This window comes from Grammomys surdaster, unplaced genomic scaffold (genome assembly GCF_004785775.1).
Source record: "Grammomys surdaster isolate TR1022 unplaced genomic scaffold, NIH_TR_1.0 124511, whole genome shotgun sequence".
Lineage (NCBI taxonomy): Eukaryota > Metazoa > Chordata > Mammalia > Rodentia > Muridae > Grammomys > Grammomys surdaster.
Genome location: NW_021619502.1, coordinates 54,882 through 68,998, shown reverse-complemented (window position 1 = coordinate 68,998; position 14,117 = coordinate 54,882). Strand labels below are relative to the sequence as shown.

At 50.7% G+C, this 14,117-nt stretch overlaps 1 protein-coding gene across 3 annotated transcripts in view; it reads left to right on the top strand.

Moving 5' to 3' along the window:
• Nucleotides 1–13,477, top strand: part of Flna (filamin A) — a 27,305-nt gene extending 13,828 nt beyond the window's left edge. For 2 of the 3 annotated variants that reach the window (XM_028784613.1, XM_028784611.1), the window contains exons 22-48: nt 547–1,144; nt 1,234–1,407; nt 1,491–1,653; nt 1,734–1,894; nt 1,983–2,153; nt 2,457–2,580; nt 2,667–2,823; nt 3,375–3,564; nt 3,723–3,746; nt 5,958–6,205; nt 6,315–6,410; nt 6,551–6,653; nt 6,742–6,882; nt 7,206–7,334; nt 7,529–7,702; nt 7,799–7,960; nt 8,194–8,397; nt 8,477–8,629; nt 8,740–8,862; nt 8,957–9,223; nt 9,379–9,516; nt 9,721–9,836; nt 10,365–10,497; nt 11,161–11,337; nt 11,467–11,685; nt 11,770–11,973; nt 12,960–13,477. In XM_028784613.1, the coding sequence (XP_028640446.1) occupies nt 547–1,144; nt 1,234–1,407; nt 1,491–1,653; nt 1,734–1,894; nt 1,983–2,153; nt 2,457–2,580; nt 2,667–2,823; nt 3,375–3,564; nt 3,723–3,746; nt 5,958–6,205; nt 6,315–6,410; nt 6,551–6,653; nt 6,742–6,882; nt 7,206–7,334; nt 7,529–7,702; nt 7,799–7,960; nt 8,194–8,397; nt 8,477–8,629; nt 8,740–8,862; nt 8,957–9,223; nt 9,379–9,516; nt 9,721–9,836; nt 10,365–10,497; nt 11,161–11,337; nt 11,467–11,685; nt 11,770–11,973; nt 12,960–13,147 (4,737 nt within the window). In that variant the 3' untranslated portion in view covers nt 13,148–13,477. The remainder of the gene's footprint in view (nt 1–546; nt 1,145–1,233; nt 1,408–1,490; nt 1,654–1,733; nt 1,895–1,982; nt 2,154–2,456; nt 2,581–2,666; nt 2,824–3,374; nt 3,565–3,722; nt 3,747–5,957; nt 6,206–6,314; nt 6,411–6,550; nt 6,654–6,741; nt 6,883–7,205; nt 7,335–7,528; nt 7,703–7,798; nt 7,961–8,193; nt 8,398–8,476; nt 8,630–8,739; nt 8,863–8,956; nt 9,224–9,378; nt 9,517–9,720; nt 9,837–10,364; nt 10,498–11,160; nt 11,338–11,466; nt 11,686–11,769; nt 11,974–12,959) is intronic. The other variant, XM_028784614.1, reaches the window with a different exon arrangement.
• The last annotated feature ends 640 nt before the right edge of the window (nt 13,478–14,117 follow it).

Here is a 14,117-nt window from a genome sequence, read left to right as displayed (position 1 = left end):
CCCTTCCTTCCTTCCTTTCAGCCCTGGGTGTCTTGGAACTCACTCTTTAGACCTGGTAGGCCTTGAACTCACAGAGATCCACCTGCTTCTACTTCCTGAGTGCTGGGATTGAAGGCATGCACCATTATGACTGGCTCATTTTCTTTTCTTTCTTTCTTTCTTTCTTTCTTTCTTTCTTTCTTTCTTTCTTTCTTTCTTTCTTTTTGGTTTTTCGAGACAGGGTTTCTCTGTGTAGTTCTGGTTGTCCTGGAACTCACTCTGTAGACCAGGCTGGCCTCAAACTCAGAAATCCGCCTGTCTCTGCCTCCCAAGTGCTGGGATTGAAGGCGTGCGCCACCACCGCCCGGCCCATTTTCCTTTCTTAGGGCCCCCTATCTTCAGATTTTTCTTGAACCTTTGTCATTATTTTCTTTATGATTGATGAGTGGATGATCTATTAGGCAGCCTATTCCTTTCATGTCTCTGGGTAAGGAAGAAACCTAGAGCAAAAGGAGAAAGATGAAAAAGTTGGGCTGATAGCTGCTTCTGATTTCTTCCTTCCCTCAGGTGAAGGCTTTTGGACCAGGGCTACAGGGAGGCAATGCAGGCTCCCCTGCCCGCTTCACCATTGATACAAAGGGCGCTGGCACTGGTGGCCTGGGCCTGACCGTGGAAGGCCCCTGTGAAGCACAACTTGAGTGCCTGGACAACGGAGATGGTACATGCTCTGTGTCTTACGTGCCCACTGAGCCTGGGGACTACAATATCAACATCCTTTTTGCTGACACCCACATTCCTGGATCCCCATTCAAGGCCCATGTAGTTCCTTGTTTTGATGCATCCAAGGTTAAGTGCTCAGGCCCTGGGCTGGAACGGGCTACTGCTGGTGAGGTAGGGCAGTTCCAAGTGGACTGTTCAAGTGCTGGCAGTGCCGAATTGACGATTGAGATCTGCTCTGAGGCCGGACTGCCAGCTGAAGTATATATTCAGGACCATGGTGATGGCACACACACCATTACCTATATTCCTCTCTGTCCTGGGGCTTACACTGTTACCATCAAGTATGGTGGCCAGCCTGTGCCCAACTTTCCCAGCAAGCTACAGGTGGAGCCTGCTGTAGATACCTCAGGTGTACAGTGCTATGGGCCTGGGATTGAAGGTCAAGGTAAGGAGGCCTGCTGTAGGGGGGTGGGTAGCAGTTACAGGGTGCAAAGAGTCCTACAGCTACAGCCTCCTCTCTATGGCCATTTCCAGGTGTCTTTCGAGAGGCAACCACTGAGTTCAGTGTGGATGCCCGGGCTCTTACACAGACTGGAGGGCCACATGTCAAGGCTCGTGTGGCCAACCCCTCAGGCAATCTGACAGATACCTACGTGCAAGACTGTGGTGATGGCACGTACAAAGTGGAATACACTCCATATGAGGAAGGTATGAATGTGCTGGGGGTACCTTAGGTAGGGCAGGGAGTAAGTGGAGAAGCCTAGTTCTTCCTGACCTGCCCTGCCCTCCAGGAATACACTCTGTGGATGTGACTTATGATGGCAGTCCCGTGCCCAGCAGCCCCTTCCAGGTGCCTGTAACAGAGGGCTGTGACCCCTCCCGGGTGCGTGTCCATGGGCCAGGCATCCAAAGTGGTACCACCAACAAACCTAACAAGTTCACAGTAGAGACTAGGTGAGTGAGCCACTGAAGATGCAAGGACAGGCAATGAGCTTGGAAACCCCAAGTAACGATAGACTGTCTGTTTGGACCAGGGGAGCTGGCACAGGTGGCCTGGGCTTGGCTGTTGAGGGTCCCTCAGAGGCCAAGATGTCTTGTATGGATAATAAAGATGGCAGCTGCTCGGTAGAATACATCCCCTATGAGGCTGGAACCTATAGCCTTAACGTCACTTATGGTGGTCACCAAGTGCCAGGTGAGGAGATGATGACAAGGATGGAACTAGGACTCTGCTATATTCACAATGTCTAACATAGCTATCATACTTCTGTATCAACCCCCAGGTAGTCCCTTCAAGGTCCCTGTACATGATGTGACAGATGCATCTAAAGTCAAGTGTTCTGGGCCTGGCCTAAGCCCGGGCATGGTTCGTGCCAACCTCCCTCAGTCCTTTCAGGTGGACACAAGTAAAGCTGGAGTTGCTCCACTGCAGGTCAAAGTGCAGGGGCCCAAAGGTGAGACTTCACATACCTTGCATAATTTTTTTTTTTTTAGGCTCAGTAGCATGTGGGCTAGCACAGATAGTAGAAGGGTTTCAGTAACCACAAAACCAGGCAGGACCCTAGAGAAGGTATAATGGATGGGACTTTGACCACTGAATAGATGTGGCAAGAGGGAGGGCCTAAGGAATTCCTGGAATTGGGTTGTTAAAAATATAAGGTCTAGTCTTTGGGCCTAGCTCTAGTCCTTCAGGGAGATGGGGTTGGGAGTGGGTTCAAAGAGCCAACCTAAGGTTCTGTCCTTTGGACTGGGGCTAGGCCTGGTGGAGCCAGTGGATGTAGTGGACAATGCTGATGGTACTCAGACTGTCAACTATGTGCCCAGCCGAGAGGGGTCCTATAGCATTTCTGTGCTGTATGGTGAAGAAGAAGTGCCACGGAGGTAAGAAGCAGAGTTCACTTGCTTGTTGGGGACAAGCTAGGTACTTTTAAGCTTTTCTGGTGGTTTATAACACCGTAATCTCACAGCCCCTTCAAGGTTAAGGTGCTGCCCACACATGATGCCAGTAAGGTTAAGGCCAGTGGACCCGGACTCAACACCACTGGTGTGCCTGCTAGCCTGCCTGTGGAGTTCACCATTGATGCCAAGGATGCTGGGGAAGGTCTGTTGGCTGTCCAGATTACGGTGAGCTTCCTGGTCTGTAGGGAAGAGGGGCAAGGAACCAGGTCTGGGCAGCTGGAATGTAGGGCTACAGATAGGCAGGCAGCTCAGTTTTGCTAACTAGTCTGCCTAGAGTTGTACTCTAAGGACAGGGCCTCTGTTTCTGGTCTGTTAATGTAACTAAATTAGGATGTGTAGCAATTTTCTTCAAGTTGAAAGAAATAAGCTTCCCCAAACACATTCATTGCTGTTTCTTACAGTACAGGTATAATGTAACACTGAGATTTTTCAGATGCCCCTAGGATAGCCCCAGGGCTGAGCCTGGGCACCAAACTGATCATATTCCTCTTGTCATAGCTCTCTGGTCATATCTCTTGTCATGTCAGAGAATGCTGGATGTTTGGGGGGCTTCTGTTCTGGTCTCTGCCACAGGCAGGCATGGGGGCCATGGGGGGTTAAGGGTCCAGAAGCTATATCCCTGTTATACCAGTTCTTGGTGTTTCTATGAAAGGTCTGAGATAGTCCAGGTCTTGTTGGGCTTGGACCAACCTCCTCCCCTGTGCTTTGACACACAGGACCCCGAAGGCAAGCCCAAGAAGACACACATCCAAGATAATCATGATGGCACATACACGGTGGCTTATGTGCCAGATGTGACAGGCCGGTACACAATCCTCATCAAGTATGGTGGTGATGAGATACCCTTTTCCCCATACCGTGTCCGGGCTGTGCCCACTGGGGATGCCAGCAAGTGCACAGTCACAGGTGAGCCAGCCCACCATCGGCGATGGTGTCGCTCGGCACGGGGCTTGGGTGTGCCTGTGTGCAAGGGCTCGCTGCTTGGGGCGGCGTGTGGGAGTGGGGGCCGCCCCCTTGAGTGACTCACCTGACCTTTCTCCTTGCTCTCTGCCCTCTCACCTCAGTGTCAATCGGAGGTCACGGGCTAGGTAAGCTGCTTGCTGGGGCCACTCCCAATGCCCCTACTGCCCAGAGAGGCAGTTTCCTTTCCTCTTCATTGCTAATTCATTCCCAGGACAGTTCCAGCTGCAGCTCTAGGCAAGGACAGAGTTGGGGAGGCTGTGAAGACAAGGCTATGGGCTGGAGGGTCAGGGCCCAGGGAGGTTTCTGGAGCTAAGCATGAGTGCTCTGGTTCTCCCCTCTCTGGGCCCCCATTTTCCCATCTGAGAACTTGGGTTGCAGCTGAGAGCTTTGGGGTGAAGTGTATCCTAGGAGGCACCTCACTGGGGACTTTGGGGTCTGGGGATCTTGGCACCCCAGGGAAGCACCCGGGGATGATGGGCAGCAGGTGCTTCCTTCTCACAAGGGCTCCTGCATGGGCTCAGGGGACAAGGTGGTTTTCTCCACCCACTGGGAGTCTAGCCCTTGTCAGATCCACAGACTTCCATCCCTGCCTCCCAGGGGTCTCTGTGTCCTGGGCTGGGGGAGGTGCATGAGTGGGTGGGGCTGGGTGGTGGTGCAGTAGTGCCAGTGTCAACTGCTTGGGTGGCCAGCATGGCGGGGCCTGGCCCAGCCTCAGAGCTCCAAAGTGCATTCTGTGACCAATCTTCTTTTTCCTTCTTTCTTCCCATTCCCCCAGCAATGATGTTAGAAAGTCCCTATCAGGCAGGTTTGTCTGCCCCAAGACAGAGACATCCTAGGGGTACTGACATGAGGCTACAACTACTTACGGGCTTCTGAAGGCTGTCAGGCAGGAAATTGGGTAGATGGCCAAGGACAGATTTGAGATACCTAGGTTTTTGTGGCAGAGGCTAGATTTTTCTGTAGAATAGTCTATGGGGTTGGAGATGGCATGTATGTGTGCATAGGGGAGGACACAATTAGGCCAGGGACTTGGAGTGGCCTCATTTTTCTTGGCCATTATCTGTGGAATGGAGACAGGGAGCCCATCCAGGGAACTTACGGGCAAGCCAGAAGGTTGTCTTGGGTCTGGTCAGTGGCCATTGAGACATTAAGCAGTAGCCCAATTAACAGGTGTACTTTGAGGATGCTATGGTCAAGACTTGCTGATTACCTGGAGCCTGGGTACAGAAATGAGAAATCAAATAGCTTTCAGGAGAAGACCCAAATGATTAGCTAGATGATATAGGACAGACATACAGGAAGCTCATGGCAGCATGGGCGGCAGGCAGCTAGGGTTATAGCTGAAGTTGCTATCTGAGTCTTATGTAGCCAATGTGAGACCAAGGTCAAAAGGGGGGCTTGGTGGTAGGCTGGCAAGGGGGCCCCTTAAACTTGGTCCTCAAATAGATTTGTTGTTCCTAGCTGCTTTCCTTGTGGGAGGATGGGCTGCAGGGGTGCACTTGCTGCCAGGTCTTACAATCCACAACACCCAAGCCTCCACAGCTGAGCCCCAGATTATAACGTCACTGTCCTTTATCTTTCCTCGGGTACTATGGGGCCCTAGAGGCTGCTCAATGCTCTACCCTTGCAACCTTCCAGTGGTAGCTTGGGCCTCCTGTTTCCTGTTCCTTGGGTGCTGCCACTGCTTTGCCAAGCCTGCTGTAATGCACTGCATAGGTGCTAACCCTTCTGCCTCACTGCTGCTTGCTCTTGCCTGTGCCAGGCTGTGTTGGGGTGCCTCTCATTGCTAGTCTCTGGTTGAGCAAGTGTTCTCAGTTGTCAGGAAACTCCAGTTTCACCGTCAGGCCTCGGGGTTGGGTAGGGAGGAAAATTTCACATCCCCCACACTGCAACAGGACTCTGCCTCACTTCATCCACACATAGCATTGGGGCCCAGGGCCAGGCCATGGGTGCAGGTAGCCATGGGCCTAGTCAGAGTGCTGGTATTAGTTAGCTGGTATTAGGCCTTGGTACCAGCTGAGGCTAAGTTGGCAGAGGAGATAGCAGTAAATGCTTGTACTGGGATTGGATGGTCCTTTACTTTTCTTCCCAAGTACCTGGGTACCACCTGTTGGTCTTCTCTCATAAAGGGGCTTGAGGTGGTCAGGAGAATCCTTCCTGCCTTCTGAGAAACCACTCACCATCGTAGCTTGGGGTATTGGTTGGGCTAGAGGTTGGGGCTGGCTGTGCTTGGTTGTAGCAGTAAGAGGCCTGGATGGGTGGCAGGCTGATGGGGGTAGCTAAAATGTTAGGCTCACCTGCTGGCTCCCCTCTGGGGATTCACTCTGCCTTCCCAGGTGCTGGCATTGGCCCTACCATCCAGATTGGGGAGGAGACAGTGATTACTGTGGACACAAAAGCAGCAGGCAAAGGCAAAGTGACTTGTACTGTGTGCACACCTGATGGCTCAGAGGTAGATGTGGACGTGGTGGAGAATGAGGATGGTACCTTTGACATCTTCTACACAGCCCCCCAACCTGGCAAATATGTCATCTGTGTGCGCTTCGGTGGCGAGCATGTGCCCAACAGCCCCTTCCAAGTTACAGTGAGAAGGGGCCAAGGATGGGTGGGCAGGGAGATCTGGGAAAGTCCTAGCCGGTCCTTCCAGGTCCCTTTGTGACAATAGTCTCCAACCTTCTCACTTTGCCCCACAGGCTTTGGCTGTGGACCAACCAACAGTGCAGACCCCATTAAGGCCTCAGCAGCTGGCTCCACAGTATACCTATCCTCAGGGTAGCCAGCAAACCTGGGTAAGGCCTGGCCTGATCTATTATTCAATCTGTCTAACCCATAGGGACACTTGGAGCTGGCCATCTGGTGTCTCATGTGGCCCTGAGAAACCCCGTATCTTCTCATAGCCCCTCACCTGATTCTTCTGTCTCCATTGCAGATTCCAGAGAGGCCCATGGTGGGCGTTAATGGGCTGGATGTGACCAGCCTGAGGCCCTTTGATCTCGTCATCCCTTTCACTATCAAGAAGGGCGAGATTACTGGTGAGTGAGGGCTAGGAAGGAACTTGGAAACCAGTGATGCCAGGGTGTTCCAATCTCCTGTCCTGACATTGAAACCACTGCTCTGTAGGGGAAGTTCGAATGCCTTCAGGCAAGGTGGCCCAGCCTTCCATCACTGACAACAAAGATGGCACTGTTACTGTGCGTTACTCACCCAGTGAAGCTGGCCTGCATGAAATGGACATTCGCTATGACAATATGCATATCCCAGGTTTGTGTATTGCCTCTTGTCCACTCCATCCTAGGCCCATGTTGCTATCATCTCAGGAAGAACAGGCTGGGGTGGGGTTATTGGTCATTTAGTAGACTGCTGGCCTAGTATACATCAGACTCTGAATAAACTAGGTATCATGGTACATGCCTGTAATCATAGCAGGAGGATCAGAGGATCAAGGTCATCCTCAGCTTCATAGTGAATTCAAAGCCAGCCAGAGAAACATAAGACCCTGTTTCAAAAAAAAAAAAAAAACAAAAACAAAATGACTAGCACATGAATGAGGCTGGTATTCCATGTGGCTTCTATTCTGGCCTTAGGAAGTCCTCTGCAGTTCTATGTTGATTATGTCAACTGTGGCCACATCACTGCCTATGGTCCTGGCCTTACTCATGGAGTGGTCAACAAACCTGCCACCTTCACTGTCAACACCAAGGATGCAGGAGAGGGTAAGGAGAAGCTCTAGCTTTGACCTGCCCAAGTTGTCCTCTGTTGGCTGAGAGCTGTGTGTGGGAGATGATCCTGAATGGAATTTTCTACCTTACCTTCATGCCTCTGCTGAGCCATCAAGTCAACTCACCCACAAAGGTTCAGCAATGTGTCCCTGGGCACAGTTGTCACCCTTATCTGTGATATTTTTCAGGGGGTTTATCTCTGGCCATCGAGGGTCCATCTAAAGCAGAAATCAGCTGCACTGACAACCAGGATGGAACATGCAGTGTCTCTTACCTGCCTGTGCTGCCTGGTGACTATAGTATCCTAGTCAAGTACAATGATCAGCACATCCCAGGCAGCCCCTTTACTGCCAGAGTAACAGGTAGGGAGCATCAGGAGTAATGACAGGAACAGGTGGCGGGGAGCACAGTCTCTTTGGGCTAGATCTATGGTGGCTGATGGCTTGCACCCTTACCAGGTGACGATTCCATGCGTATGTCCCACCTAAAGGTGGGTTCTGCTGCTGATATCCCCATCAATATCTCAGAAACAGACCTCAGCTTACTCACAGCCACTGTGGTGCCACCTTCAGGTCGAGAGGAACCCTGTCTGCTGAAACGATTACGCAATGGCCACGTGGGTAAGAGGTTAAGAGGGAGCAAGAGTTTTTCTGGGAAGGAGGAAGAGCCAGGTGTGGTGATTGCCTATAGTCCCAATACTTGGGAGGTGGAGGTAAGAGAATCAGGGGAACCAATCATTGGCTACATGATGAGTTAAAGTCATTTTAGCCTGTAATACTCTGTCTTCAAACAAAGAGAGAAAGGAAGAAGACTGTGGGCCCACATCCTGTTGATAGCCCTATCCTATGCCTAGGGATTTCCTTCGTGCCCAAGGAGACAGGGGAACACCTGGTACATGTGAAGAAGAATGGCCAGCATGTGGCAGCCAGTCCCATCCCAGTAGTGATCAGCCAGTCGGAGATAGGTGATGCCAGTCGTGTGAGGGTCTCTGGTCAAGGCCTCCATGAAGGCCACACCTTTGAGCCTGCAGAGTTTATTATTGACACCAGAGATGCAGGTAGGCAGTGGTGGCCTGCAAGTTGGGGCAATACAGCTTTCCTTGGCATTCTGGCTTATAGCTGCTATCTATTTCCCAGGCTATGGTGGGCTCAGTCTGTCCATTGAGGGCCCTAGCAAAGTAGACATCAACACAGAGGATCTAGAGGATGGCACATGCAGGGTCACCTACTGTCCCACAGAACCTGGAAACTACATTATAAACATAAAATTTGCTGACCAGCATGTGCCTGGTGAGTGTGGCAGCCATATCCCTTCCCTATGGTTTGGCAGCATTCCTAGGGACACCCCAGTGCCCACCTGTAACTTGTGCATAGTATGGACTGTACTTTTTTCCCTGCAGGTAGTCCTTTTTCTGTGAAAGTGACAGGTGAGGGCCGGGTGAAAGAGAGTATCACACGCAGGCGACGTGCCCCTTCTGTGGCCAATGTTGGCAGTCATTGTGACCTCAGCCTGAAGATTCCTGGTAGGGAAAAGATCAGGAGGGTTCCTGGGGCAACCCTAAGTATAAATAAGTAGACAGACAGGGCCCTGCTCACCAAGCTATCTTCTACTTGTAGAAATTAGCATCCAAGATATGACAGCCCAGGTGACCAGCCCATCAGGCAAGACCCATGAGGCAGAGATTGTAGAAGGAGAGAACCATACTTACTGTATCCGATTTGTTCCTGCTGAGATGGGAATGCATACAGTCAGTGTCAAGTACAAGGGCCAGCATGTGCCTGGGAGCCCCTTCCAGTTCACTGTGGGGCCTCTGGGGGAAGGGGGTGCTCACAAGGTCCGTGCTGGAGGCCCTGGTCTAGAGAGGGCTGAAGCTGGAGTGCCAGGTAGGTGTACTTGTCTAATTCCTGCTATCCTGGGTGGGCCTAGATGGGTGTTTGCAGGAATTAGCCAGCAGCCATGTTGATCTTGGCTTTGCTTAGACTTGGCTGAGGCTGGGAACCAGTCCTCTGTTCCATGAGCACACACTGTTTTCCCACAGCGGAGTTCGGCATTTGGACTAGGGAAGCTGGTGCTGGAGGCCTGGCCATTGCTGTTGAAGGCCCCAGCAAGGCTGAGATCTCTTTTGAAGACCGAAAGGATGGCTCTTGTGGTGTGGCCTACGTAGTTCAGGAGCCAGGTATTGGGAATAGAAATGGGTAGGGTAGGGAGAGGTAGGGTGTGTTGAATCCAGGTGTTAAATAGTCTCCACTTGGGTCTTATTCTCCATCTTGAGGTTCCAGGGACACCCAAGCTGACTGTGGGAGGTAAGGGGCCTTTCCAAGGCTAGCCTTTGGGGATATGTGACAACTCCAGTATAGCCTTATGTTCTCTTCCTGTCCAGGTGACTATGAGGTCTCAGTCAAGTTCAACGAGGAGCACATACCTGATAGCCCCTTCGTGGTGCCTGTGGCTTCTCCGTCTGGTGACGCTCGCCGCCTTACTGTTTCTAGTCTTCAGGTGAGGCACTGAGAGAAACTTCCCATCTGGGGCTCCTGGGCCCGGCCAGACCAGAGTCACCATGGCAAGCAGGCCTTGGCCTCAAGCTGAGTGACCTACCCAGAAAGAATTCTGGATGGTAGGCTTTTGCTCTGGCCGGGTACAGCTCACGCTTGAGGTTGGCAGGAAGTGCCCTGCCCACTGCGTGGAGTTTTTCTCGTGTCTCAGTTCTAAAGGCTTTGAACAGAAGCCTGTGCCCATTGAGCACCAGGGCTGAGGTTTAAAGAGGGACAGCCTGTTAGAGCTGAGTGCTACCTTCAGGGTGGGGCCACCTTGCCTTTCTGTTACCTGGGTGTGTGATTGCAGAGAACATGTCTAGGGGATAGGAGGTTGGGGGTATGCCTGTGGCTTGCTGCCTTCACAGATCAATGGCTCTCCCTCTTTAAACCATGTTGGACACCAGATGGGTAAGTGACTCTGTGGGTCTCTTGCTCTCCCATTTGCTCTGGCTCTATCCATCCTGTCTAACCACATCTGCTGTGCTTCCAGGAGTCAGGGTTAAAGGTCAACCAGCCAGCATCTTTTGCAGTCAGCCTGAATGGAGCCAAGGGGGCAATTGATGCCAAGGTGCACAGCCCCTCAGGAGCTCTGGAGGAGTGCTATGTCACAGAGATTGACCAAGGTGAGGCTCTATCCCTGCCTACACATCCAGCCATTTGACCTAGCTGACTAGAACTAGGCTGAATGTACACGAAATAATGATTCAAAACTGGGCTTTTTAGCTAAGAAACCCTTCCCAGATTGATAAGCATCCATGAAGATAATGGCTTTCCATCATGGCCATTAGGAAGAACACCTTACAGCAGTGTCATACATGAGAAAGACATAAAAACAGACAGGCAGAGACACAGAGAGATAGTCTATCCCTGTGCCCAGAGAAATGGCAGTTCTATTGAAGTACACTACTTTCACTAGTTTTCCCTTTCCCCCAGGTCCATGACCTGAAGCAGATTCCTCCCTATCTCTAAGCCTGCTAATCTGTAGGCAGCACAGTATTAACAGTACACTGTCTAAGGAGACAACAAGGTGGGTGTTTTGCTTATTAGTCCAAAAGACTTACAAGTAGACTTCTTAGGTATCTATAGCCTTAGTTCTCAGGATGTATTTGTTATTGGGGTGAATACCCAGCACAATTCTGAAAGCAGAGGGATCAACATGGAGCAGCTGGATTCCTGCTAGTGGCAAGAAGTGAAGGGGATGTTAACCAAAACTGTTCCTTTCAGATAGTATTTGCTAGCTGCATACAAAAAAAGTACCCCAGCCCTTACCATGTCCTGCATTTCAGATAAGTATGCTGTGCGTTTCATCCCACGAGAGAATGGTATCTACTTGATTGATGTCAAATTCAATGGTACTCACATCCCTGGAAGTCCCTTCAAGATCCGAGTTGGGGAGCCTGGGCATGGAGGGGACCCAGGCTTAGTGTCCGCCTATGGAGCAGGCCTGGAAGGTGGTGTCACAGGTAGGTTTGTGGCTCTGAGTGTGGATGTACAGCCCCACCACCAGAAAGCATGTGGAAGTATCAAAGCTGTGCTGTAGCTGAATTCAGGGAAGCCAGTGAGAGATTCTGCCTGATCTTTCATTTTCCCAGGGAGCCCAGCTGAGTTTATTGTGAACACAAGCAATACAGGAGCTGGTGCCCTTTCAGTTACCATTGATGGCCCCTCCAAGGTGAAGATGGATTGCCAGGAGTGCCCAGAGGGCTACCGTGTCACCTATACCCCCATGGCACCTGGCAGCTACCTCATCTCCATCAAGTATGGTGGCCCCTATCATATTGGGGGAAGCCCCTTCAAAGCCAAGGTCACAGGTGAGCCTTAGGCTAAGCTTTTGGTAGCCACCCAATGCCTTGATACTTTAGCCACTTCTTAGTCTCACCCATTCTGTTCTATAGGTCCCCATCTTGTTAGCAACCACAGCCTCCACGAGACATCATCTGTGTTTGTGGATTCTCTGACTAAAGTTGCCACTGTTCCCCAGCATGCAACCACAACCTCAGGTCCTGCTGATATCAGCAAGGTAGTAGCCAAAGGCCTGGGGCTAAGCAAGGCTTATGTAGGCCAGAAGAGCAACTTCACAGTAGATTGCAGCAAAGCAGGTGAGTAGCCCTGTTTTTAGCTTCTGGAAGTGCAAAGCCAGAAATAACAGGATAGTCAGCATGTCGGAAGTGCAGGGACTGCTTTAGGGGTATGGTCGTTGCTTTTGGAGCTACCTTCTATTTGGGCCTTTGTATCTTCCTTTCTACCCCTCAAGAAAATGTCCTGGAGTAGAGCTCCTGAAGAGGTGGCTCAACAGTTAAGAGCACTGTCTGCTCTTTCCAGAGGACTGGGGTTCAAGTCATAGCACTGATATGGCAGCTCACAACTATTTGTAATTCCAGTTCCATGGGATCTGTTGTAGAAATTATTTAATCCCTACCTAGCGTTTCTACTCCATCTTAGACCATTTTCCCAGATAAAACATACACACAATGTTTTTTTTTTCTTTTTTTTATTTCTTTTTTTTGGGGGGGGGGAGGTTTCGAGACAAGGTTTCTCTGTGTAGCCCTGGCTGTCCTGGAACTCACTCTGTAGACCAGGCTGGCCTCGAACTCAGAAATCCGCCTGCCTCTGCCTCCCAAGTGCTGGGATTAAAGGCATGCGCCACCACCACCTGGCTACACACAATCTTTATGTTTACAATAATCCTTAAACAACACAAGCGCTTGGCAGATACTACTCTCTATGTTGTTAGAATCTACTTTTCTATGGACAACCCCAACCAAGTTATTACTTGCTATGTTTCATCTGGGCTGCTCTTAATTCCAATTGAGCAGCCTTCAGGGCCCTTGACTCCAGCTCATGGTCGCTTCTCCTTCCTCCTCCTCTACCTTCATACACAGATATACATGCAGGCAAAACACCAATGTCCTGGAGGAGCTGGTGGCCTGGGTGGCCTGGGTAGCAAGGCTGGGGTATGAGATGCTTGCTTGATAGTGTTAATAATCAGGCAAGGGACAGAATGTGGCATAGTGAGAAGGGCTCAGAGCAATTATAGCCAAAGAAAGGATCTAAGGCCACTGAGACCTATTCCTTCCTACCCTAGGTAACAACATGCTGCTGGTAGGTGTGCATGGCCCAAGGACACCCTGTGAAGAGATTCTGGTGAAACACATGGGCAGCCGCCTCTATAGTGTCTCCTACCTGCTCAAGGACAAAGGGGAGTACACACTGGTGATTAAGTGGGGTGATGAGCATATCCCAGGCAGCCCATACCGCATTATGGTGCCCTGAGCCTACCACCTGAGCTGGCACCTGTGCCAGCCAGAAGCTCCCATGGCAATGAGCATCCCCACACCTGTCCTATCCCCAAGAAGCCCCATTTTCCTTTCCTGAGCCTTGGAACCCTCCCTTCCCTGGATCACTCTGGCCACTATTCACTGCATTTGTCCTTGCCCTGCGCTGTGTTCACCTGTCTCTGGGCTTTCACTTTGGCAGAGGGAGCCATTTGGTGGCAGAGCAAGTCTTCTTTGGTTCTGGGAGGTAGAAATCCTATGTACAACCACCTCCTAGTTCTCTTTCCCAGCCAAGAAGAATAAAATTTTGCTTCCATTGTCCTGTGAATGTAGCTTTCATGGAAGAAGTGATTGAAGGCCAAACTGGCAAGGGTACGAACAAGGCAAAAGCATCTCAGCATAGGCTTTGGAATCTCAATAGCACAGTTTGTACTTGGTCTTTTGCTTCACAGAGTGGGGTTTATGGTGTGCCTAGAATGGCATATAGGATCAAGCAGGCAAAATCTAGATAGGGCATGAAGATTCATTGCTAGCTGGTTGGTGATCCTTAATAGTGATGAACTGTCTTTGAAATAGCATCAGGGTGTAGCCATCTCTTAGATACCATGAACATGATACCAGCCCTTTTATTTATGTTAGTTTTTTTTTTTCAGACAGGGTCTCATCATGTAGCCTTGTATAGACTGGAACTCATTGGGTAGACCCAAGCTGGCCTCAAACTCACAGAGATCCTCTGGCCTCTGCCAGTGCTGAGATTAAAGGGTGAACCACTATGCCTGGCTTGCTGTGAACCCTTTAAATAAGACACCATTACAAATTCCCCTTCCCAGAACAGGGTAGGTATCATGTCCATCAGTGAAAGGTTGGGTACCCACTCTGAGGGAAACACAGTACTCTGGTCCTAGGATGTGTCCTTAATGGATATCTCCTCTTATCTTTAAATAGGTCTTGTCATAGTGCCTCCTTCC